The 25,998-nt window shown below is 35.7% G+C and overlaps 2 protein-coding genes across 4 annotated transcripts in view; one reads left to right on the plus strand and one right to left on the minus strand.

Annotated features, from left to right (window-relative positions):
- Nucleotides 1-3,369: 3,369 nt before the first annotated feature.
- On the minus strand, nt 3,370-18,146 carry LOC100892369 (testis-expressed protein 9). Its single transcript, XM_003725954.3, has 11 exons — nt 17,988-18,146; nt 13,942-14,078; nt 13,168-13,231; nt 12,144-12,257; nt 11,482-11,591; nt 9,572-9,759; nt 8,550-8,632; nt 7,362-7,535; nt 6,675-6,809; nt 5,865-5,999; nt 3,370-4,778 (listed from the first exon to the last, which is right to left on the minus strand). The coding sequence occupies exons 1-11, from the start codon at nt 18,039-18,041 to the stop codon at nt 4,704-4,706; spliced, it is 1,269 nt and encodes a 422-aa protein (XP_003726002.2). The 5' UTR covers nt 18,042-18,146; the 3' UTR covers nt 3,370-4,703.
- A 2,548-nt stretch (nt 18,147-20,694) lies between these two features.
- LOC577267 overlaps nt 20,695-25,998 on the plus strand; it is a 46,490-nt gene continuing 41,186 nt past the window's right edge. For 2 of the 3 annotated variants that reach the window (XM_031000447.1, XM_031000448.1), the window contains exon 1: nt 20,695-21,023. In XM_031000447.1, the coding sequence (XP_030856307.1) occupies nt 20,887-21,023 (137 nt within the window). In that variant the 5' untranslated portion in view covers nt 20,695-20,886. The remainder of the gene's footprint in view (nt 21,024-25,998) is intronic. The other variant, XM_794856.5, reaches the window with a different exon arrangement.

The following is a 25,998-nucleotide window of genomic DNA, read 5'->3' on the forward strand; positions in this document are numbered from 1 at the left end:
TTTTCAGGCCCCCACCCCCCTCCTTCCTATTGGAAAATTTTGGATCCGAAACTGAATGATGCAATCCAATTTTAAAAGTCCCCCTTGAAAAATACCCTGCGTACGCAGCTGTATATATATATATATATATATATATATTTAAGAAATAATAGATTTTCTTGTATTTATATTTATATATATAAATAGGGGCAGAAATGGACTAAAAGATAAGGAACTGTGCAGAAATTGTAAGCATCCTCTCCTCCAATACCTCAAGTTATTAATCAATACATTTGCTTCTGATTTCATATCGTATCATTCTTGTTCTTTGGATATGGGCAACAGTTACCAGGGCAATCAAACAGTTGTCATAATGACCAGGGGTAAATAAAATGTTGTGTAATCATCTCCTAAGTGTCATATAGACTTTGACAGACGCATGTCCTTCCACGTGAGTAAGATATATAAAAGGTAATACTGTTTACTGTCCAGAATATATAGCCATTGTTTTAAGATTAAACGAGACTATAGATGGATGAAATGTATCAACCATTTCCATGGTCTTGGCAAATACTGGTCTGTTTGTTGGAAGCTGTATGTGTTTGTTTTAAGCAGTTAAGAGACACTTTATAGATTAACAAATGAGGTCTAGATGCAGGTCAAGTCAAAATATGCGAGTCTAAATATATCACATACAAATAACTACACCCTACTCAAGGATGTTCCAGTTCAAATAACTCTGCATTTATTTCTGCAATTAAATGAATACAAAATCTGCAAAAAAAATCTTGGGAGGCTTTATGTATTGGTGTTGAAGCATATTGAATGACACTCGACATTAACAAGGAGTTTGAGATGGTGGGTCAATTTATTAACATAAACTTAAACAAATAAAATGCAATTAACTGTATAATATTCAAGGTTGTTCCAGATCATATAACTCTAAAGGGGTAATTTTTATAATTCTTGCAATTAAATAAATACAAAATCTGCAAGGAAATTGTTGGAGGCTTTATGTTTTTGTGTTGAAGCATATTGAATGACACTCTACATTAACAATGAGGTCGAGATGGTGGGTCAATTTATTAACATAAACCTAAACATATCGAACGCAATTAACGGCACAATACTCAAGGCTGTTCCAGTTCATATGACTCTAAAGGGGGCATGTTTTTATTTCTTGCAATTAAATAAATACAAAATCTGCAAGGAAATTGTTGGAGGCTTTATGTTTTTTGTGCTGAAGCATATTGAATGACACTATACATTGACAATGAGGTTAAGATGCGGGTCAATTTATTAACATAAACCTAAACATATCAAACTCAATTAGCTGTACAATACTCAAGGTTGTTCCAGTTCAAATATTTCTAAGGGGGGGGGGGGGCATGTTTTTATTTCTTGCAATTGAAGAAATACAAAATCTGCACAAACTTTGTTGGAAGCTAAGAGACACACTAAATTAACAAATGAGGCTTAGATGCGGGTCAGTTATTAACATGAATCTTAATATCTCCCAGTGCAATTGACTATACCCTACTTAAGGGTGTATCAGGTCAATTTACTCTTAAAGAGGTCAACACTTTTTATTTCTTGCAATTAAATAAAAAGAAAACCTGCCAGATTCTAATATTCATTTGAGTATATTCATTTGAGTATATTCAGTACATAAGAGTGGTCCCTGCAATGTGGTGGAAATAGGTGCATACTCTGCTATTTATTGGCTCGTTACTTCTCTTCGTTTTAGTGAATTTCTTTTTCTTTTTTCCCCTTTTTTTTTTGTATGTACTTTATTGAACTCCAACCAATTATTTGTCAAATTACTGCCGTCCCAATTTTAATTGTGTACTTCTCTCTACTGTAAACATTTTCTGTCCCTGTCATTTTTTAAGTCCCCCATGCAGGAACAGCTACAGTGTATTCTTTACAAGCTCTGCTTTTCTACAGGTTCCTGCACATTTCACAGTTTGTACTTTTGTCTGGGTTTCCTTTAAATGATATTAGTTGTCAAACAATTGTGATGACATGTAACTTTGTAGTCTGATTACCTTGTTAATTATTATAATCATTTTTTTTTTAAATTATGAAACAATATGTCTTTTTATGTATATTTTGTTACCTGTATTATATTTGTGAATAATATGTGAAATGTGAAACCAATAAACTCAACTCAACTCAACTCAACTCAATGCATATATTGCAAGGACTATTCATAGTGCTGATGAATAAAACAAAGTTTTATTGACTACTTTGTCGGTACAAATGTCAGTTACAACCTTGCTACAAAGCAACAGTCTTCTAAACATACCATGGTGTACAAATCTACATCTAACGTAACAGATGAAGCATACTATTTGCACACTGATAAAGTTCAGTTGATTTTGTCTGAACCAATTTATCTGAACTAATTTTCAAGCTTATCTGCCATAGTTAACAGGAGGGATTAGAGCGCCCTGCAAGGTCACCGGACAGGTGGTTATCTCATCAACTCAGCTCTCAGTTAACATAAGAAAAAGAGGATCATGGGGGACCAATGGTCACCGATTAGGCATTGTTTGTTATGTAGAGGGCGCAAGTAGCTACAAGTAGTGCAGAGGGCCTTTAAGGAAGCAAACAAAACATGCTCCAGGGTTCTTCTCATCATCCAAGCTCTCTAACCCTCATTCAGACTACCAGAATTCATCGCTATACAAGACTCGTATAGCTATAAAGCAAGGTACTTTTTCTAGTCTGAATGTCATCTAACATAACTTTGTGAAGCAAAAACGCATTTTTGAGCATTGTTTCAAAAATCAGGGTCACTTTTCTAGTCTGAACACCAAATCATACAAAAATCATTTAACTGGGCGGGGCTTATTGTGGGCAGACATTGATGATTGGCTAGCTGTCATGTCATTTGACCCCTTCAAAACCTGTTTTTACTATGTTTCTTTATACAAGCTGTACTCCCCTTTCACTATACAATGAGTCTTTATATGATGTCTCTTTATACAAGATTCAAAGAGAACTCTTATAGTCTGGACAGGCAATTAGCTCCTGAAAGAGATTTTATCAGATAAACCTGTATCGTCCTAACGCGATGACCAAAGGTCACCTCAGAACGGTACCTTATCTGGCGGTGGTTTGAACGTTTGACAATTAGATAAAACATGCCCACTAGAGGCCACTAATTTTAAAATTAAGAAACCAAAACAATTAATATGAGATAAAACAATGCCTGGTGATAACCAGTATAGCAATTTTTGAAATACTTCTCACAATTATATATTTCGCTAGAAAACCAGTATTTGAAAAATATTTACCAAATACCACTGCAAACTAATGAAATTCATGTAATGCTTTTATAATCAGAATATGTCAATTAATTGAAGAGAACAGGTAGTACAAGAATTTTCACTTATATTTCAGATCACTCTGATATCGCTTTATTAATTCTAAGTTTAAAAAGTTTTTAGAAAACTAATTTGATTATCAAAATGAAAGGGAATGGCAGGTCTGTTCGAATTAACAACATCACCTTGAATCTTTTGGGAAATGGTTTCATTTAAATCAATGTACATGAATCCCAGGCCAGCTCTGGCATTAGTTTTTTTCACAGGTAACAGAACATAATCAGATAAAAAATGTTTCCGGGAAATGACATAAGATCCCTGTAAGCACACATAATATAATGTAATTTCGACATGTTATATAATCTGCTCTTATCTTCATCAAATGGTATGCTAACAGTCTGAATCTAATGACAGTTTAGATTTAATGTTTCTTCCTTATCTTTTATATTCTTTCTGATGCACATTAAAACATAATGTTTTACAAATGTGTTTTCACTAATATCTCAGATCACTCAGATCACCTAAACAATTCTAAGTTAAAAATATTTTGGAAAACTAATTTGATTATCAAAATGAAAGGAAATGAAAGGAAATGACAGGCCTGTTCGGATCAACAACATCACCTTGAATCAGTTGGGAAATGGTTTCATTTCATTCCATGTACATGAATAATGGCTGCATCCCAGGCCAGCTCTGCTGGGCTTTAGTACTTCCCAGATAACAAATGTTTCTGGGAAATGAGATAAGATCACTTACCACACATAATATAAAGTCGTTTTCACACACTATAAAACCCGCTCTTATCGGCATCATATGTGCTATGCTAACAGTCAGATATAGAAGTTAATGTAGCTCTACATACAATCTACTGACAAACACAAACACATACACAATGATGATCTTTGCATTACTGCCATGTCTTTTCAACAGTAATTTGTATACTTTTCAAACAGAATATTTCAGGAAAAGAGAGGAATGTAGGGTTTGAAATATTAGCTTGAAGGCTAAAAATAGGAATAATCCCTCCAAAATAGGAATGTTTAGCAGCTATGGCTTTCAATTGATGCCTATTTCAGAGAAGAAAGGTATACCTGTAAGAGCAGCTCTGCATGACAACATGAGAACAAACTATTTACTTTGCAAAAGAAACCATTTACTTTCTAAACATCCTTGGAATAATCATGACATGAAAGAATAGATAATTGAAAACCTTTCTTTCAAGATGGTGTACTTATTTCTCAGCAGTCATGTACGAGTCTATAACCTCACTCAATTTCATCACATTTTCAGCATAGCATTGACTGCATCTTGGGTGGCGGAAGCTATATCAGCTTAGCTTCCATAGAGATTGTCATCTCTGCTTCATAGGATGTAGCTCAACCCCATTCCTCATCAATTTCCCCACTCCAAGGCTTTCACAAACTCATCTTCTGTGAATGCAAGCATTTTGGCAGCTTCAATATGCATCTGAAAGATAGGGAAGATAGGGAAGAAAAATTAAATTTTGTGTAATAGATTATTGCCTACCCCTTTCAAATTTCCAAACAAAGCAAAGCAAATTAAATGGAAGTGAATTAAATGGTATCTGAGGTATTGAAGTGAGCTGTGTGTGCAGTCCACATTTGAAGGAATCAACAATGGTAACATGCTTATTGAGTGTAAAGAAAAAAGAGTAAAAAAAAAAATAATAATAGGTCCATTTATAGAGCGCAGCTTCTATATGAATATACTCTACTGCCCTTAACACAAAGTATAATATCATTAGTTTATTACCCCGGCTGTAGCCGAGCATAAGGCGCTACAGCATTCAAGGAATTTGTACCTACCAGATTTACTTCACCTGGGTGGAGAGTGGCAAATGTAAATTAATATGTTGCCAAAGGACATTAGTTCCACTATACTAATTTTGCACTTTCAAAACAAGCAGTTCTTCATCTGCCATAAGAATTATCTGTTAAAGGTTCCTTTCACACTATTGACATAGGAGGTACCATAACTCTTTTCAGACAGATTGTTAAACTGGATAAACTGTCCTTCTATTTGCTACTTCCTAGGCACTTTAGCAAAATGAAATGTCAGAAAAAGACATATCCGGAACGCAAAATGCATATTTGTTGAAAATAAAAACCTTATCGCATAGAGATGGTACCACATCATTAGAATGTGGAGCTGTGGAGACATGTACCATCTTGATTATGCTTAATATTAATTAAACTCTCATTTAAATTCACCAATATCATTGATCTATCACATGGATCTATTACACCTTTTGTGTTCTGGACATGTCTTTCATAACATTACTGATCAATCGACATTACTCTTATGTTATGTATACATAATTATTATTATTATTATATTATTTTTTGCATTGTATGATTGTTCATATGTACTGTCATTATTGTGATGTTTTACATTTAGCTAAGCCATATACATGTGCCTTATCCACTAGCCATGCAAGAATCAAGAAAGAGAATAGACAAAGGTAAATACTGAATCATTTTATTACACAATGATCGATGACTTCTGTTAAAACAAAGAAGAAAAAAAACTGACCTTCTGTCTCTTCAGTACATCAATGAGTTTAAGCTGCTTCTTGAAACCTGACATGAGTTCATTCTTCTGTTTCTCTAAACGCTTGTTTTCTGCAACCAGCTGTTCGACTCTCCTTCTTTCCCCCTCAGACGATTCCTGTTATGCCACACAAAAACAAGAACATTTATTTTTTATTTTGAATTTTTGATTACTGAGTTGCTACTACGTGGATACTACCTCTTTTCCCTCTTACCTCAAATGATTAATACTGGCAATACATAACACAGACTTGCTCACACAGGCAGTATTCTATTATAAAATAGCTTAAATGTTGTAAATTGATATGCAACAACATAATCATCTGTAATACTGATACGTCAGCCACACACTATAACATGTTAGTTCTCAATTTTGATGAAATGTTACAGCACCTTAAGATTTCATATATTACTATTAGGAGTTTATCTATGCTCAATTTTATGTTTTAACATTTTGCACAGGGGATATAAAGTCATCATATACTTTTTGAATATCAAGGCATGCCAGCTATAATCTAGAAATGCATATTTTTGTAAGAAAATGTCAGATATAACTTAGGGTAACATCAATGTTAAGAGTCTATCTATTCATAATTTATTGATGTTTCAACATTTTGCACAAATAATATAAAAACCTTCAAATCTTCAATCATGGCTTTAAACAAATGAAAAAACATAGAATTACAGTGTAGCAACAAATACAGACATACTGAATCTTTAGTATGTCTGTGTTTGTTGCTATTCTTCGATTTTGAAGTACAAAACTTACTTATTCTAGAAAATATTTGCTTACCCGTGAAGATGTCTTCATCCGTTGTAAATCTGACTTGTATTTCTCGACCTCCTCCATTGCTCGATTCAATCTGACTTCAGTGGCACTCTGACTTGTAGCAGATTTCTTCTGGTTTCTCTTGTGTTCATCTAACTCCTGCTCAAAATAAGCCCAAGAATGATAACGTTTACAGAAATATCTTTCAATTGTAAAACAGTGAGAAGCAGATGATTTTAGTACACTACAAGGAAAAGTTCTTGTTGCTTCTCTTAAAGCAACAAAATCACAGGCCTTTACAAGAGTCTAAGCCCTACACCTCGATTGGTTTAAATTATTCATAAGATGAGCTGCTCAAAGAAGGAGAAAGAGAGTACCTGAAAGAGAGAAATGGAAAGAGAGAATAGGGAAGACAAAGAGAGACTTCTGAGAGGGGAGAAGAGAAGAGTAAGAAAAAAAGAAAAGAAAAAAAAACTACCTCTGTTGACCACACCATTAAAAAACAAGGCATCTCAGTTGTACAGCACATGGTTCTGCAACAATTGAAATAACCTACACTGACCAAATCCCTTCCTTCAACCATGGACCAAAGACTAAACCCTACCTTCACCTGAACTACAAACCTAGCCTAAACCCTAACCTAATATCTTTGAGGTAATTACACTCTGGGCAAACGTCACTGGAGCAAGCGTCCTATCCCTTGCATCTTACCTTCCTGAGTCCAGTGAGTTGATTCTCCAACCCATCACTCTTCCTCTTGGTATCCTCTGCCAATCTCTTGTATTTATCAATCTGTGTTTGATGAGATGAGTTGGTTCTCTGTAGCCTTGCTCTCTCCTCTTCTGCTTCCTTCACCCGTACCTCAAGCTTACCCAACGATTCATCCTGTCATATAATAGAACAATGATCATATAATACTTTTTAAATGGTTGACGCTCATAAGGCTAATTGCCCTTTTTATTAACCCCACATTCCCATCATTTTTTTTTTGCTCTTTCCCTTTGTATTTTATGTGTAATCAATCTTTTATCTGTACCGTATATTATGTTTGTATGTTTAATAACGTTTTGTAATGGAGAATGAAACAAATAAATACAAAATAAAAAATATATATGTATTAACATGTCTTTACAACAATTGAAACTTCTCCAAGAAAGCCGAACGTTCAAGGTTATTGTCCTAATGGCGGACTGATGAATATTAATAAGTCAGAATGAACCAGGAGAGCTAAGGTATTTGTTTCCAGTTCATCGTGACTGTGCCATGGACCAGTGATGGCCTGGTGGTGAAGTCGCTGCCTGGCAATTAGTAGATGGCAGGTTCAGATCCTGCCTGTTCCAAGATTTTGTCTGACTCGTTTTCAATTCTAAGAGTGTCTTTACTAAAAGCTAAAAGTGTCTTTACAACAATAATATAAACACTTGTATGGCAGCATCTATCTCTCTAACTATATATGTCCCATAGCATATTTCTTTGGACACCTTCATATTTATCGAATGAGCTATAGATCCATCTCTCATCATCAAACAGAGATTTTTTCATTAAGTATGAGATGAGAGAGAATGCCAGAAAATCTATAGGGTCTATTTTTTTCAGTACAGGAAGGATTAAAATCTCTCCACCGATGTTTCATTGTCCCGGTAGCTCTATAAAAATTGACTTACATATAATAGTCATAATAGAATATTTCAAACATTATGGTACACAAACAGTGTGTGACACATGAGAGCAAATGAGGCATTCACAATTTTACAGAACTCCCATGATAACTCAAAAAGATACTTTGACATTGCGATGATATAGAACGCCACATTGATATAACATATATCAATTTATCAAAGATGAAAGATTGCAAGAGAAAGCACTCCATTTGTACTAAATATCTACTCTAAATAATACCTTCTGATTGCATTCATGAGCTAATCTGTCCAGTTCTTCTTGCATGACCCTGAGCTTGGCCTTCAGGAAACGAATGGTAGCCTCTGAAACGTGACAAGGAAGATAATGTGAAAAGGCATTTCATACATATCTCTTTCATCTTACAAGTTGTGGTAGTTTTCAAACTAGTAAGATACATTGATAGTAACTTGATCGCGACTATTTTTAAAAATCAAATAAAGGGCAATTTCAACACCCTATTGTAGGTCGACTAGGTCTGATATAAATCATGTTCGGATTACATAATACATAATTGTCATATTTGCACATTTCAATAGGTGATGTAAAAGGCTAAGAAACTTGCCTTAGGTTGATTTTTCTAAAGTAGTTGCTATCACATTTTTTTACACTTCAATTATACATTGAGACAACATGACTGACAGGGAACAGAAAAACAATTGCATTAACAATAATTAAGACATCCTAAATCAAACTTGAGCAGTTATTACATTTAAAGCACATGGTTTCACTTATATTGTGTGTATAAAATGTATCTTAAAGCACCATCCATAAAATCACTTTCCTAAGAATTATATAATAAAAGCATAGCTATTGATATATATCACAAGGCAAAGAAAGATGGAACAAAAGAACAAAAGAAACAAAGACAAAACAGAAATGAAAGAGGGTGAGAGAAGGGCAATGAGAGAGATAGAGAGAGAGAAAGTATTATAGAAATACAGCATTTGATAGAGCAAGACAGGAAATAAAGAAAATGAGAATGAATGAGAGAGAAAGAAAAACAGACAGTCAGACACAGAGAGAGAGAGAAAGAGAGAGAGAGAGAGAGTATAAAAGAAATACAGCATTTGATAGAGCAAGACAGGAAATAAAGAAAATGAGAATGAATGAGAGAGAAAGAGAAACAGATAGTCAGACACAGAGAGAGAGAGAGAGAGAGGGAGAAAGAGAAAGAGAGAGAGAGAGAGAGAGAAAGAAAAAAGAGATAAGATAACAAAATCATTGCTATCAATTATACATACCTGATCCCATGCCCTCTGCAGCCTGAGGTAGGATATCATCATACTCTCCAGCAGCTGCAGGGTTCCCTTCAGCATACTGTTTATCAAATGCTGAGAATGTGTCCGCTAAGGAGTAATCTGCTTGGACAGCATCAGGAATAGCAACATCATCAGCTAAGTTAGAGGACATCGAAGTCTGAGATTTGGTCCTGAAAATATACAAATAAAAAGAAGAAAAGAATGTTCAGGATTTATAATAGTAACTAGCAGGACCCGCGGAAATCCGCGGGATTCTAGAGGGGGGCGGGGTGTAAATAGATATATAGAGACTGTCTAAATTAAAACCACCAAGAACTTTATTTGCCATTCAAGCCATTACAAAAATATACATAACACATACATACATACATAATGTACAGAACACATTATGATGTAACGTTGCTTCCAAAGAGCTTTGGGAATTGATACCCTAGTTTTAGCTCTGGCAGCTGATATCAGTGCAGAGTTTATTTCAAGGAATAATCCTACCATGTAATCATTTACCTCACCTGGGTGGAGTGTGGCAAATGTAGATCAACATCTTGCCAAAGAATGTTAGTGTTGTGGCAGGTACTGAATAAGGTACTTAATAATCTATGACGGCTCTAAGTACTTAACAGAAACATGTAGTATATCATGTTGAAAAAGTTGAAAAATGTAAGGTTAATATTTTTCCCCATTAGTGGTGGCTAGTTAGAGGACTGTGTGAAAGACACTGATCAATACTAAACTATGTTTCTATACAGACACGTCCCAGATATGTCCTATACAAGTATAATTAAATATATTATGGAAAGGTTAAAATAAATAATAAATAAGATAGTCATCAGATAAACTGAAATCTTGGATGTGGTCCTTAGCATATGGGACAAAATAGCTTTGACTTGCCCTTACATGGATGTTATCTATACCTGTCATAAGAAAACTAGAGGAATTTAACAAACACAAGCATGATTTATTCATTGTTATTGTCAACACAATTTTAATGAACAAACAAGTAAAATATAGGAGACAAATTTGCTCAACAACCAAAAGTCCAGGTAAATGGGGTGCACAAAAAAAAGAGAGAGAAAAGAATGAAAAAGTATACCATTATTTAGAAGATAACAACAATAAAAAGAAAGTGAATAGAAAAAGATAAAAACAGAATGAAGAAAAGGATGAAGTAAACAACCAAGAAAAGGATAAAGGGGTTCAAGGAAATATAGTATGTCACTGGGTTTTCAACATGCCAGCATAGTATCAACTAATCCTTCCTTTTACAAAAAAGGGAATGGCTCCCTCTAGATTTGGAATTACAAAAAGTTTGCCACTAAACGTAACTTTGTGGTCTACATGATAGGTATCCTATTGCATCAGTTGATTGAACTTAGTGAAGGGCACCTACTACCGAGGCAATACATATTCTACAGAGATGTTGTGGTCTCGTGGATAAGTCACTGGACTGTGAACCACAGCTGACAGGGTTCAAATCCTGCCACAACACCACTAACATCCTTTGGCAAGACATGACTTTACATTTGCCACACTCTACCTAGGTGAATTAAAAGGGTACCTCGCAGAAAATAATTCTTTAAAATTCTTCAAAATGCTAAACACCCAAGTAATAAATGTGGAGCGCCAGAGTGTCATTTCTGAATAACATGAGTGCTATACAAGAACTTATTACAGTTCTCAATATTTGGTAGAACTGCCATTAAAAAAAAATTCTGCCATGGTAGCTAGTTACCCTAAGCTACAGTATTAATTGTATTTTCTATGTCCCTTTTACATACCTGTACGTTCGTAACCCTCTTTGTTTTGTTAGGATTGGAAACACTATTCCTTCCTGTAGGACAGTGAACAAACTTTTGATTTAGAAGATTAAATCGAACAAGAAATTCCTTTCCTACCTTGACTTAGTCCTCGATGGGGGTCTGCCAGCACCTGCAGCTGACCCAGGTCTGCCTCTAGAGGGAGGTTTCTTCTCTGATGCGAGGTTTGTGGGTTGAATAAGGGAAGGCTTGGGAAGCAAAGTAGAAAAAAGATTACCAGTCTGAGCCATTGGTACATTGGTCATGTCATTATATACTTTTGATTATCTTCCTTTTAAAATTTGTCTTTAATTTTTAAAAAAATCCTATCTATATTCCTATCTATATCTTTTTCATAATCTTTTTTACCATGTCTACATGATATTCACAGCTACAAGCAAGATCATTGAATAAGCTGTAATATACCTGTAGAAAAATAAAAATAAATTGTGTTATCCATAGTGGCATAATTCTTTTATAGATATAAAAGTACTTATATTGTTTGTTTTCCTATTTATCCGAGTAAAATGCAAGTAGTGTATTAAGTCATTAATTAAACACAGAATTAAATACATTTCTCAACAATATCATACAAATATAAATGAAACAATTTCTGTCTCAGTATAACATATACGGTACTAAGAACCCTACATGTGTAATGTTATTATGTCTGCATAAGGAATACTGACTTATATATACCTGGTTAAACTATCCCATTTGTATTAATAACAGAAAAACCATCATTCGCAATAATTAATTACCTTTGATATATCATCAGAGACGACTGGTTCAGTATTGAATATGGCTTGCCGTTCCTCCTCGCCACTCAGATCAAGCCCATTGAAAGAACGTGTCAAGATGTCCTCTTGCTCTCTCTGTTCATAAAAAATAGTATTATCAAATGAGTTAATTCGATTTAACATTACTGGTACATTGTCTAGTGGATAAGTCTCTGGACTGTGAACCATAAGGTACGGGTTCAAACCCCTGGTGCAGCACTAATGTCCCATGGCAAGGTATATCCTTAAAAATGCTGTAAGGGAAGAGGTGCTAAAGCCAAAGTAATAATATTGGAGTGCCATGAGTGGCTATGTGCCAGACTGAGTTTTATACAAGAACACACTATTATTATTATTATCATAATAATAATTGTTAATATTACAATGAACCCAAGTCAGCAAGGAATGAAAACATTAAAAGCATTACTTGACACCGCCAAATTTTGTTTTCTTCTTCCTAATCCTTCCCTACTTTTCTTTCTTTATACAAAACTTTGCGTCTTCTTCATTATGAACACTGCTAGTGCATGCATGAACTTGTCATATGTTCAGAAAGGTAGTTTGAACAGATTAACAACCCTTCAAAGTGTTGACATTAAATGAGCTGAAATCACTACCTACATGTATATCACAGAATGGTTTAAAACAACCACCAGTGAAGTTAACCAAACCCCAAAATGAGACCAATGTTTTCCTGAGGCCACTACAATGTTTTCCTGAAGACACTACAATGTTTTCCTGAAGACATTATAAACCATATTCAAGGAATCAAGGAATTAGTCAGACTTCCCATCCCAAACTTGAAATGAGCTGAAATAATTACCTTTACCTCTGGATAGTTCAAAACAAACACCTGTGAAGGTAATCAAACCCATAAATGAGACTAATGTTTTCCTGAAGACAATTTATACCATGATCAAGGAGTCAAGAATGTTTTGTTTTTGTTTTGTTAATCTTTTAAAAAGGAGTTGAGGAATTAGTCAGACTTCCCATCCCACTTCCTTACCATGACCGTCTCAGCCTCCTGTATGAGTGATGCGGTCTTGGCTTCGAGGGCAGCATTCAGACGCCTGCATACATGAAAAGATGCACATGATTGGTTAAATAAGATTATGGCAACACAGTCGTGACTGGCACATCGGTCAAAAGTTAATACATGTAATGGTTGTCATGAAAGAGCTTTTTATCATACTTGCTTTCAAAAATGTAATAAATAAAAGGGTAATAGAAATATAACAGAAAGGCACAGAAGTTCAAGTATCCCCACTCACACAAAACCAAGACATACAACATGAACATGTATGAGGTGGTCTACATATCTTGCCAAACACTTATTGATCACTCGCCTAGTAACATCACTTGTGCATGAATTAAATACACTTGCTAAAAAGGCTTTTTATACTCCAATTCTTCAGCTAAACATAGGGTCTATGATGTATGATTAAAACCTAATTTATATTTGTAAACTAATTTATACTTGATAGGAATGATTTCATTCTCCTGTCATAGATACTTGCATTTCAGAAGTCAGAAAGCAAATTGCATATATATTACATGTTGTAAGGTAGGGCAAGCCATAATGTTTGTCCTACCTAGCAACAACAAATGTATGCAATTTGAATTCTGACTATCAAGATACATTTATTTTGAACAGGTGAATGAAATAAATCATAATCGAAGCACATCACAAAGGCATATATGCATGATTTTGGTTACATTACAAAAATGGCCTAATGCTTATTGCTTTTCAACATTTTCATTGTGGATTTCATAGACTTACATATACTCTTCTTCACGGCTGACAAGATCCTTGTTCACACCTGCACTGGATGATGGTCTGGATCCTGTACCACCAGCTTTGGTTCCAGCTGCTGACCTTCGACCTCCAACCGCACCTCCAGTAGATGGTCTACTCCTCTGTTCAAAGGAGAAAGAAAAAAAAGACGTTTATAAAGAATTGGAGAATGAAACTAAATATTGCTCCCCTGGATGGACAGGCACATGCAACCTTATGAGACGCTACATTTATGTAAAGGCCTTGGCTATGGGAAGGACTACCGGTAGACGATTTGTGAAACCTGCTTTTGGGCTCACCTGTATCTAGACAGACCACCCATCTATAAAGACCCTCGAGTAGTGTTTTTCATTGACAGATTTACAAAAGATACCTGTTCCTCCAGAGCACCTGCATATAAAGACAAATTTTCTTGTCTCCCTTAAGCGAACTTCATATAATACAGGCTTCACTAAATAAATTATTGATGATAGGTTGAATTCTCAGGCTGAATTCTATAAAAATTGTGTATCATACCAAAATCAAATTACATTCTTTGAGTCAGGTAGCAGAAGCATGATATCAACAAGCTATCTAACTCTAAGATGTGATCAAAGAAGACAGAATGAGAAATGGGGATTTAAGAAAAGATATGAGTGCAGTAGACAGAAATAACCGTCTAGAATGGGTCATTCTTTAATAAAACTGACATTTGTCAACATTCCCACGACACTCCTGTCCTTCATTCTTGCTCTCTCGCTCTCTCCCATGAATATTTTTGCTAGACATCAGCAATGAAATGAAATGAAACTCATACAGTAGCAGATCACTAATAATGGCGATTCAAGAAAAAGAACCTGGCAGTGGGGACATCCACTTGACGCTTGAAATATCAGTGAGGATGTGCTGTGATACATAAAATTTCATCACTTTAATTTGTTGACATATGCAGGGTTGAGTATGGAACGGAAAACTTCCTACTACATAGTAGTTATAATCATGGTCTCTTTTGCTACAGTGTTGCACATATGATTGATCTTTGGTCTGATCAGACTCCGTTGGCAGTAGTCTTACACTTTGTATTTCTAAAATGATCTAAAAAACAATTTAGGTATTCAAGTGAACTTACATCTACATGTACAGTGTATCAAGTTCATGATTTTCACATTCCGCCCTAGACCCTACACGGTTCGGGTGAGAGTGCTGTCTGTGCATGGAGAAGATTAACAAATGTCACTTTCTTGAATCCCCTAGTCCTATACCAAATAGTTTTTGCCTAGGCAGCGTCTCACGAAACCGTCAAAAGTACAAGTTCACCGACATTTAATTGAAACGCGTGTTAAACAAATAATACACGCATTTCAATGGAATGTCAGTGAACTTATGACAGTTTTGTGAGACACTGCACAGGCAGACCAGCAATCTTGCTCCAGACCAGAAGCGGCGCTGGTCCGAGAATAAGGATCATCCACATAAACGCGGAAAGCGGACAGAGCATCCTCTAAAATCGTCTGCGTTTTTAAGGACAAAGCAGACCGGGAGCCAAATATCTGAAAAAGCGGCTCCCAGTCCTTCAATTTTTTAGAGAACCGGGAGCCGTTTTCCAGGACCAGGAGCCGTTTCCAAAATTGATGAAAATATGTATTCTTTTAAATTATTTGTTAACCATTACCTTTTATTGATACATATATAGTTTAATTTCTAGTTTAAATTTTGAGCACTCAATAATATTAAATCACTCATACCTTGGATAAATCTGTCATTTGTAGTTGTTGTTCATGTTTAAAACTATTTTCATGCCGTTAAATGTCAAAAATAAAATGTTAGGAAGAGGGAATTAAATTATTTTTATAAAAAAATGTTTAAGAAAAACCATCTATAATGACAATGCAGAGCTGCCAACCTGTTACTTTCAAAAAACATATTATTCAGCTTGAAAAAGCATATTTTTAGGTGAAAAAACAGATTTTGACTGTTTTACGTTTCTGTTTTTTCCCTATAAAATGCTATTGCAATCATGTTTCTTTGAATGAAAACGCATTCAATCATTGAGAGCAGCCGACCTATCACTTGAAAAAAAAAAAAAAAAAAATGATTTGTTAAATATAAATATATTTAACAAATCATTTTTTTTTATCAGAAGTTTTATGCCGAAGTTGCGGCACCCTTTGATGCTTAATTGCGGTTGAATCTCAAGTCTGGAGTTGCAATCAACTTTGTACATAAAGTCAATGCATCAGCAGGTCCAGTGTTTGTTTGTCAATGTCATTTGGCTTTTTGAAGATACATGTACCATCACATTGGAAGGGCATGTGATTAGCGAAAAAAATGGTAACCAAATCGCTGATTTCTTAATTTTTATCACTTTTTCGGTGAAGCTGTTTCTTAAAACTGGGCTAAACCCCCATGAGCTTTAGAAATATGGCTCCGATTCCGCATTTTTGACAGCAAAATTTGGCTTTTGGGGTGGATTTTTGGAAGTAACATCGGATCTTTCTTGTATACTGACACTGTGTGTGTAGTGCAGTGCACCGATATAGTCATTTGCGTGAGTATGCATGGCCTGGGGAAATGTGCTCGTCTTTGAGTGGTGTACATCCCCTGTATTGTGTGCAATGTACATGAGTGCGCGTTGCATTGTCTTTGATTTGATTTTGAGTTCGACTCCGACTGTGATTTGCATTGTCTTTGATTTGATTTTGAGTTCGACTCCGAGAATGAACGCACACTTTTTATTCAGCCTTCAGGGTTTTGCTGCAGTCATGGTGTTCAAGGTTATCCCAAGGTAAACACTTTCTTGTGTGAATGTCTGAAACCCTAAATCTAACTAGACCTATAGGCCTACCCCTGATTATGCGTTGGGCCTGCCGCATACATTTTTTTCTATGACAATTTCGAGAGATAATATTACATCAGTCTATGGAGACTCAACTAATTACACGTTATGAAACGATGGATTGTTTAACTGTATACTTTATTATTACAAACATAAGTCAACTTCTCCAACACGTTATCATCGTTAACACCGACACCAATTATCTGTATTAATCCTGTAATAGCGAAACTATGCATACGCTCGTTCTCACAGCCAGCCGCTAACCACGTTCGCACAGTCAAACTTGTAGACGGAGTGAGAGTGTTGTTCGCGCACTCTCGCTCTCCGCTAGCGCTCTGCACGCAGCGGCTAGCCCCCATAGCGGTGCACGGTGGTGCTAGGAGTAGGAGATAGCGGCCGCTCGTATTCGTGCTGCAATTGTTTCTGGGCGATTTTAATTAGGATTCTCATTATAAAATGATTTGTTAGGGTTCATTCAGTCCACGTTTAACTCGTATCAAGTAAGTTTTTGTCACATTTGTGAACATTTAGTGCTAGACATGTGGAAGTTTCTGAAACAGAAAATGTTAATTCTCCCAGACCGGGCGCCAAAAATAAAAAATGACCGCGCCCGGTACTCATTTTTCCAGTCTTACCGGGCGCCAAAAGTCAGGGACCGTTGGGTAAAAATCGCCCAGCGCCCGGTTAAGAAAAGGCTTTGACCCCAAACCCACAGAGCGCTGAAAAACAAAACGTCCACAGACGATCCTTATTTTTTAGGACACAATTTGACTGCATTTATGAGGATATCCTCCTTTATGCAGACGATCCTAATTCTCAGACCAGCCCCCTGCAGACTCTAGAGATCAGACTGTGATTTGCATTGTCTTTGATTTGATTTTGAGTTCGACTCCGAGAATGAACGCACACTTTTTATTCAGCCTTCAGGGTTTTGCTGCAGTCATGGTGTTCAAGGTTATCCCAAGGTAAACACTTTCTTGTGTGAATGTCTGAAACCCTAAATCTAACTAGACCTATAGGCCTACCCCTGATTATGCGTTGGTCCTGCCGCATACATTTTTTTCTATGACAATTTCACAATTGCACTGATTCCCAGCAAGAATTGTAACGCGTGGGACTAATCTACTATTTTATTCCTCCTCTATCCACGATCCACATCGTTGATTGGGAACATGAACCAAAAATACACTATAAAAAAACACGCAATGTTACTTACTGCTGATGATGGTCGTGTCCCACTTGCTCGACTGTTCCCTCTACTCTCTGCCATTATGAAATTTCAATTAGAAATTATTTTCATAGAGCCGTTCCGTTACTGCGTTAGCGGTCACCGAGGCAGCGACAAACAATTTACGAAAGTTGCGTTCACATTAACGCCAATCTTCCGCATACGTATATACCGCCATGAAGTGGTGAGCAGTCTCGCTTTCTCTTTCTCCCTCCCTCTCCCTCTCTCTCTCTCTCTCTCTCTCTCTCTCTTTCTCTATTTTTTAAAGTTCAACATTAACTGACGATAAATTTTTATACGAAGTGAAACTATTTCCTAGTAAAGTCATACATGTCTGAATGAACTGCCCCGGGCCCCCAAGAACCTCATCTGACTAGGAAGGCCTCATCTATATAATTGACTTTATTACACATTTCAATGATGTAAGTTTATTTAAAAGACCTACACATCACAACAAGAGTAGGCGCAAAACGAGAGTACCATGTATAAACATGAAGCGACCCGACTATGGTCTTTCGAATTCCCCAGCTGAAGTTAACTCAGGTAAGTTAGCAAAGTAATAATTAGAAAATAATGCTAATTATCTCCATTACTTTCTTCAAAAAATATTACGAAAATATATTAATAGCAAAATTAGTAGATACACGTTCAAAATAAGGTGTAATTTTGTTTGCATTAATGATGGTATCGGCCTGTAATACTTTATTGCGCCATGTTATACTGTTTATGCTAAAACTAGCTGCAGGTAACTGCTAGCCATCAACATGGGAAGAGGTCATCCCTGACACCACTCCATGTTTTATCGGCATGTGTGAATCCATCTATAAAACATGTGGGCCTGATGAAGTTCCTCCTCGCCTGGTTAAGGTAGTTGCAACCGAAATCGCCCAGCCATATTTCGTCCCTCTACAACAACCCAACTTTCAGCGAATCACGACTGGGCTCACACCCTCCATCTGCTAGGCCAAACCGATGTGTTTTTTATGGACATCCAGAAAGCATTTGATCGGCTACCACATCAGGGGGTGTTTCACAAAGACTAAGATCGACTTAAGCTGTACTTAACTATGGCATGTCGTTCATGCCACTGTTTGCTCTCATGCACCCCAAACTTGTTAGAAAGAAAAAAAAAGAATTTGTATGTGCCAAAAAAATCGGCAGAAGAAATGATCCTTACAGCTCTTTTTTGTATTTTGAGTATGGAATCAATTTTCGTCTTGGAAGAATTTGATTGATTGATTGATTGATTTTTATTCGAAAAGCTTCCACCATACAACAATATACAATAATAACAGATCAAACATAAGTCAGCTTGAACAGGATAACCCACCAAAGCTCGAGAGCTTAGTTCCAGTGGGGTCCCTTACAGACATGTATAAAATTAATAAGTTAAAATAGTAATATTTACAGACAGATAAGAAAATTAAACTTAAAATTAAACTACTTATTAAAGATAATAATAACAACATTAAACTGATGATAGAAATGATATTAAGTACAAGAAGAAAAAGAAGGAGAAGAAGAAAAAGAGGAGAAGGAAGAAGAGGAAAATAATGATGAATTTGTAGAATTTCTATAACGTACGAAAACATAAGTACATGTATATACAACATGAAAAAGTATGAACCGACAGAAGAATAAAAATTTCAATCATATAACATTCACTTCTCTTCTCTGACTGTCAAGTATTAGGTATTCCTTTAATTTCCTCTTAAAATGATCATAGTTTCCTATTTCTTGTACACCATTGGGAAGGGAATTCCAATGTTTAATGGCATTGTAATTTGCCCAGTGTGCCCAACACGGAGTGAGCTGCACTGCAAAGTTCAGGGTTCAAGCCCATGAGACCGACAGCCCGAGGGACTGACAATGTCGGTCTAGTAAACTCTCTGATCAGTGAAGAGGGTAGACCCCGACGAGACCGAAAACCAATGGGAACATCTCGTGGGCCTTTTGAAAACTTCTTTGAAGGTTGACCTATAGACGCCATCTAGTTCAAATAATTTTCGATTAATATCAACTCTTTATAAGACGGGGCCAAGATCGACATTATTATCGTCTGTCTCGTGGGCTGTCTGTCTACTGGGGTGTCCCCGCTAATGCTTTCAATATCGCTTTTTGTTTTAGAGTCATGACTCTCACGCAATACTTGAACACCATTGACTGGACAAAATGTTACTGTTATAATATTATACGATACATCAAACAAATTGCTACTTGTACGATGACCACCGTATCGAAATGAAAGACAAAACGCTAGATAAACATTGATTAATTTCAATATTTTTCCAATATACTGTAGGCCCTATTCATGGTAGGCCTAATTATATCATATTTATCTCGAATTAGGATAAAAGTTGATATACTACACTGTACAATGTAACTGGTTGGAAGCAGTGCCTTAATAATTTCTACTGATTAACCTTGCACAGAAAAAATACAAATACATGTAAACCTTTTCTTTCCTCATCATCATTAACCAAAAGCGTTAAAAGGTATATAATTACTGCAAACATTCTAGAACACAATTTTGTAAAGTAATTTTAACGACATAGATGCATGACAAGTCATGATTGCTGTGCATCCTTCAAAAATTTAGCACAAGACGTGTTGGAAATAGGCGGAAATAACGTTGCGTACACTAACTGCTCAAGTGAAAGCGCGCGTTAATTCGGTAGCGGAGCTTTATCCGCTTGGCGTCATTTTATGAACTCATTTTCTACTCAGTGTCTGCGGGGGGTAAACGTATGAATGTCTGTGCCTCTAACTTTCTACCGACAAAAGCTGATGGTGCAGGGAATTACTAACGTACGCCAACTTGGAATGAAGTTGTCTTTCGGATGATAATCGTCTTTGAACTTATCTTGAAGAAGTTTTTTTTGGGGGGATGGGTCACAGCATGGCGTCACACACTTCAAACGCTCTAACCTGGATCTTACTATTAGCTGCAATGATATTCCTAATTGAGGTGGAGATGGTGCACGGAAGAGGGACCAGACGTACAGCCACTGTTCGTGGATGCACGTAAGTTACATAACATTAGTCAAAATATCTCTGATGGTGTTTAGGCCTATTGACGTCACCTTTAAACGTCAGGATGTGTTTTTTTTCAAGATATAGGCTTAATTATATTTCGCACCCATTTTCACATCTAGAGTACGATCTGAGCTTTCAAACTACTGACCGATCTCGCTATCCTGTATCTGCTCAAAGATAATAGAACATTATCATACTCAGTCATATCTCAAAACTCATTGCTTAAAATAGTATTCACTATTCGTAGATCCACGTAAGTTACATAACATTAGTGAACATATCTCTGGTGGTGATTTGGCCTGTTGACGTCAAGTTCACCTTTAAACTTCAGGATTTGATTGTTTCGATGGGCTTGTATGTTTCTTCTTATTTCGTTACAAAAGTATATCACACCATTATTTGAATGCCTTAATTCATTGCGATTTCTTATGTGGCGCAAGCTTAGCTTGTGAAGAAAACAAATTACAGAGTTGACAATGTTATCGATATCTTTTATAATGTGGATGTGTCAAAAGAGTAGATATCTGAACACAGAAGTTTTTTTTAAAAAACTTGCATGCATCGTTTCGTTTATTATTACTGAAGCAAAGTGGGGAAAGGGAATGTGCCATAGCTTGATGGGGTATACATTTTATTTACGACTTTTGTTTGTTTGATTGTTAACCTGCGAGGTGCTATACTTCGATTTATGTGAAGGCAATAGGCGAATTGTCAAGTCATGGTACATTCATTGATGGTCACAACTGTTGAAAGAAATTTGTTGATATCTTTTACTAAATTGTTATTTCTTAATCATCAAATGCAAAGTAATGTCGTTTAATTAATCCTTTGGTTTTCTTTTTCTACAAGGTCATTATCTGACCAATATGTATCCCTTTCCCCCAAATAAGGTGTTTTTTAAACGTTTCAATTTTTTAGGGATTTATCATTCTTCTCCCTTAGTTAAGTCATGATGTAACCCAGAGCTGGTGTAACATAGTGCCCATACATATCATATTTTTCGAACAATTATAGCAAATTACTCTCTTTACTCTTTATCGAAACTGCCTGTTACACGTAAGAATGAAATTCTTGCAATGAACGGTAGAACTTGTATATCATTTTTTTTTCTCGAAAAATTGCCACTCTTTCTTTTTTTTTTCTATACGGGAGGTTTAGACAATCTATACCAAAGACTTCACCCATCGAAATTTATTTTTTTCTTCAAATTAAAAAAAGGAAAAAATCCTATCAGAAAGTAAAGTGGTCCGCAAAAGGTTGAAACCTTACTCCATACAGAATGATAGCTCATTTTCTTTCTTTAAGAGTCGGTCTATACCGACAAAAAAGAAGAAGTTCATTAACCTAATCTCTTCCTTCCCGAGAGATCATAGGTCTAAATACCTGCATTTTTCAATCAATCAATCAATCGAGGTCAACTTGTCCATCCATCTTCTGAAATAAACAATGTGTTGTCTTAAACACCATGTCACATGTTCATGACCATTTTGCATGACGTTAGTCGTAAAACCTGGAATTTTAGAGATCACATTGTGATCAATCAAGATCAAAATGATCACATTCCAGACGTTTAAACATTAAAATAACCACTGGGAACATGCAAGAAGGGTTGGTCCATTGGGGGGAATCAAGTCTTAAGTTCTTCCAGCTTTTTCAAGTTGTTGTGTAGCCTCATGCAACTTCATAAAACTTTATTGCTGTCCGAACGAACCTTATCATTATTCCATTTAGGATCATAATGAAATATCAACACAATATTGTTTAGAACTATATTAACGAGATCGGCATGGATTATTATGTACATATGATTCTCCTTTTTCCATTTGGTTTTAAAAGCTACATCAGGATATGAAAAATGCTACCACAAACATGCCACATTTACTTTACGAAAGAGAAAGAAAAAAAAATCTGTAACAGTAACTAATCGTACGAAACGGATACAGTAAATTACGATTATCTCCTAGGAGAAATCGTATATAATCTGCTAGAACTTTGACGAAGAAATGTTTTACATTGATGGGTTCCTAGCGTTGACGGATCAGAAAGCTTAGCATCATTGGCCTTCATTCTGTGATCCCTTCTTTGATAGCATCTTTATCCAGCTTGTCTCCAGGCGTCAAGGGAATTAAACAGAAATGTTCAATTCAATATTATCTTTTATTTTGTCATAGGAGACTTCCCGTATAATGAATTATCAACTGATCTCTTCCATGCAATATTGTTCAAGATCCACAGACTCTTAGGAAACGAAATGTAAAGTTGAATATTGGAATTATTTTTGTATATTATATTTAATTTTTGTTTATTTTGTTAAATCGAAAGTTTGAATGCTTTTACTTTTACATCGTATTTTCTACCATCAAGTTTTTTTTAAAAGTGATAGTAGCATTTGCACATTTTTTTGTTATCATGTAACTTATAATCCCTGTACTCCCTGCAATTTCATTTTTTCAAGATATCTTAATTTTATTTCATGTAGAGGTATATTGTCCGAAATCATATGTCCCTATGTATAACATTGGCGACTGTGTGCATGAGATGGTATACCGAGGTCAAAAGATGACTTGTTTGGTTTAATCGAGAACATTATTGGGTAACTTTTTATGAAATCGACCTCTGTAGGTTTTCCTCTTGTACTTTCATCGCTCGGTTGTGACTTCTACTCGATTTGAACAGAAACAAATTGAAATGAAAATAATATTTCACCATTAGGAAAATACTAATTGTTCATCATTTTCAAAACAAATATTGTCATCATGATCGATTATGTATCAGAGAGGCGGGCGGGAGGGGGGAGGGGTATAGCAGACAAAATCTCAGCACGTCAGAACCGTAAAATCACTACCATTAAAATCTCAGGTGTATACTGACAGTCATAAAGACCCGTAGGTTTAAATTTTAGGCAAGTTTAATACGAGGCTGGGTTTCCCCCTCTTCGATTCCCTATTGTAATGTACTGATATGAAAATCTCATGAACTACAGTTGGTAAACCCTGGAGTAAAGAAACGGAAGACACCCTGGAAAACAGAGGACACCTCTCTGAAATTTTGGCAAGCGTAGTGAAATTTTATGATTCCATGCTCTATTCTCAGATACCTCTGAGTCACAACCGGATCATTACATGGCAGCACGAGCTATAAGGTAAAAGAAGGGCTAACTGTTAATCCTTCCCAGTTTTGTCTGTTCACCAAAAAGCTGTACTTTTCAGTAACTGAGAATAGACTTAACTATAGATAAATGACAGGAAACATGCACTTCCTACCTCGTTGGTCTAACTTATGGGATGGGGAGGTGCGTGAAAATGGTGGAACGGCCTTAGGCTACAGATATTTGAGAAAAAAATTATCAAATGTTTCAATTGAAATTGGAAAAAGCGTGGTTTAGCTCACCCCATGAAAAATGAATTAGTTATATCTTTCACAATCCATTAACTAGAGCCTGTTAACATAACAATGCACTCAACCAACTAATCGTGCTCTGATCGGGGGAGGGGGCGGGAACGAGGGATAGGGACGGCCTTTTTTTACTTTTTACACACAAGCCGGGCATACAGGAAAATAAATAATAGATGAACGATATTTTTTTAGAAGAGGCGTAAAGAGGTGTTATTGCTCCAAACATCATATGAAAAGTATCAATATAATTTGTAGAAAAAGAGAGGAGTTTGATGATAAATGGGTTAGTTGTTCCCAAGATGTGTTCACTACCATTCAGAATAGCATCCTCTGCCTAACCATAAAACAAAGAAATCTTACACGGAATATATTCTGCCCACATGATCGAAGTAATTCTTATCTCGACTGATTTTTTCTTCTTCTTCAGAGAAACCTCCCAATAATTGCCCCTTCAATCTTTTGTGACGGGGGTGTGTGAAGCATATTACCGCTATGCTTTTTAAAGACATGATTATCAAGACATTTTACGTTTTTATTGTGACGTGATAAATGACGTACATAAGAATATGTTCATGTTAAAGTAAAAACGTGACACTGCACGGTCGGAGTCGGCGATCTATATAGTGGTACAAAATTAACACCAAATGTTACCACATATTTTGTTGAATATAAAAGTTTCTTCTACACCTTAATTTCGGGGAAAATAATTTTCAGTATATTTTAGGAGTGTGGCAATTCATCACCATGAACAGTAAAACAAAAGATAGGTTACCAAATCAGTTAAGGAAAGGGGAAGAGGTAAAGGGAATTATCCCCATAAATTTCTATTCGAGGATATAAAAGGAAACCATTGGTTTTATTTCGGAACTCATTAGACCAAGAGATGGGACTGCTGCCAGCTTCCAAACGCCTTTATCCTAAATTCGGAAAACCACCAACTTTTGAGATTGGAGTTCAGCACCTTTGGCTGTTTATTTGTTTAAGAGAAAAAGAATGAAGAACAATTACCTTTAGGAATCAATGACTCTATGAGAAAGTCTGATTCTTTTTGGTTTCAATTTCATTTGAACAAGAAACTAAAGATTGAGAATCGATAGTTTTTTACCTTTAAGAATCAGTGGCTCTATATGAGAAAGTCTGATTTTTTTTGGGTTTCACTTTCATTTGAATAAGAAACTAAAGATTGAAAATCGATAGTTTGTATACATGACACTTTTTATATATTGTTAAGTACTCTGCCTGCGCGATGAATAAAATGTAAAAAATTATTTTTTTGTTCCGGTTTAGACATCGTTATGAAACCATTATGAAAGAGATAGATAAATAGAGAGATAGGGGTAAGGTGGAAACATTATTACATAAAAAATTAAAATCCCTACACTATGAACTCATATTATGTTCACAATCTATTGTATTTCCAAGCAAACATATAAATGAACATTACATTTTAGCAGTAGCATAGCATACATGATTTAAAATTTATATAGACATGTCATGGTCACCTCAGTCAAAATATAGATCAATTCATTTCAAAACACTCCGGAAGACGTAATCTATCTGTGCGTTT

Source organism: Strongylocentrotus purpuratus, unplaced genomic scaffold (genome assembly GCF_000002235.5).
Source record: "Strongylocentrotus purpuratus isolate Spur 01 unplaced genomic scaffold, Spur_5.0 spur5_scaffold_6, whole genome shotgun sequence".
NCBI classification, from domain to species: domain Eukaryota; kingdom Metazoa; phylum Echinodermata; class Echinoidea; order Camarodonta; family Strongylocentrotidae; genus Strongylocentrotus; species Strongylocentrotus purpuratus.

Excerpts from the sequence above, each read along its gene's own strand:
- LOC100892369 (XM_003725954.3), bottom strand. The coding sequence starts at position 18,041 with ATGGCAGAGAGTAGAGGGAACAGTCGAGCAAGTGGGACACGACCATCA. Across the intron at positions 13,232-13,941 it reads AGCCGTGAAGAAGAGTATAT|GCGTCTGAATGCTGCCCTCG; the intron begins GTAAGTCTATGA and ends TCATGTATGCAG. Across the intron at positions 7,536-8,549 it reads CTCATGAATGCAATCAGAAG|GATGAATCGTTGGGTAAGCT; the intron begins GTATTATTTAGA and ends ATTATATGACAG.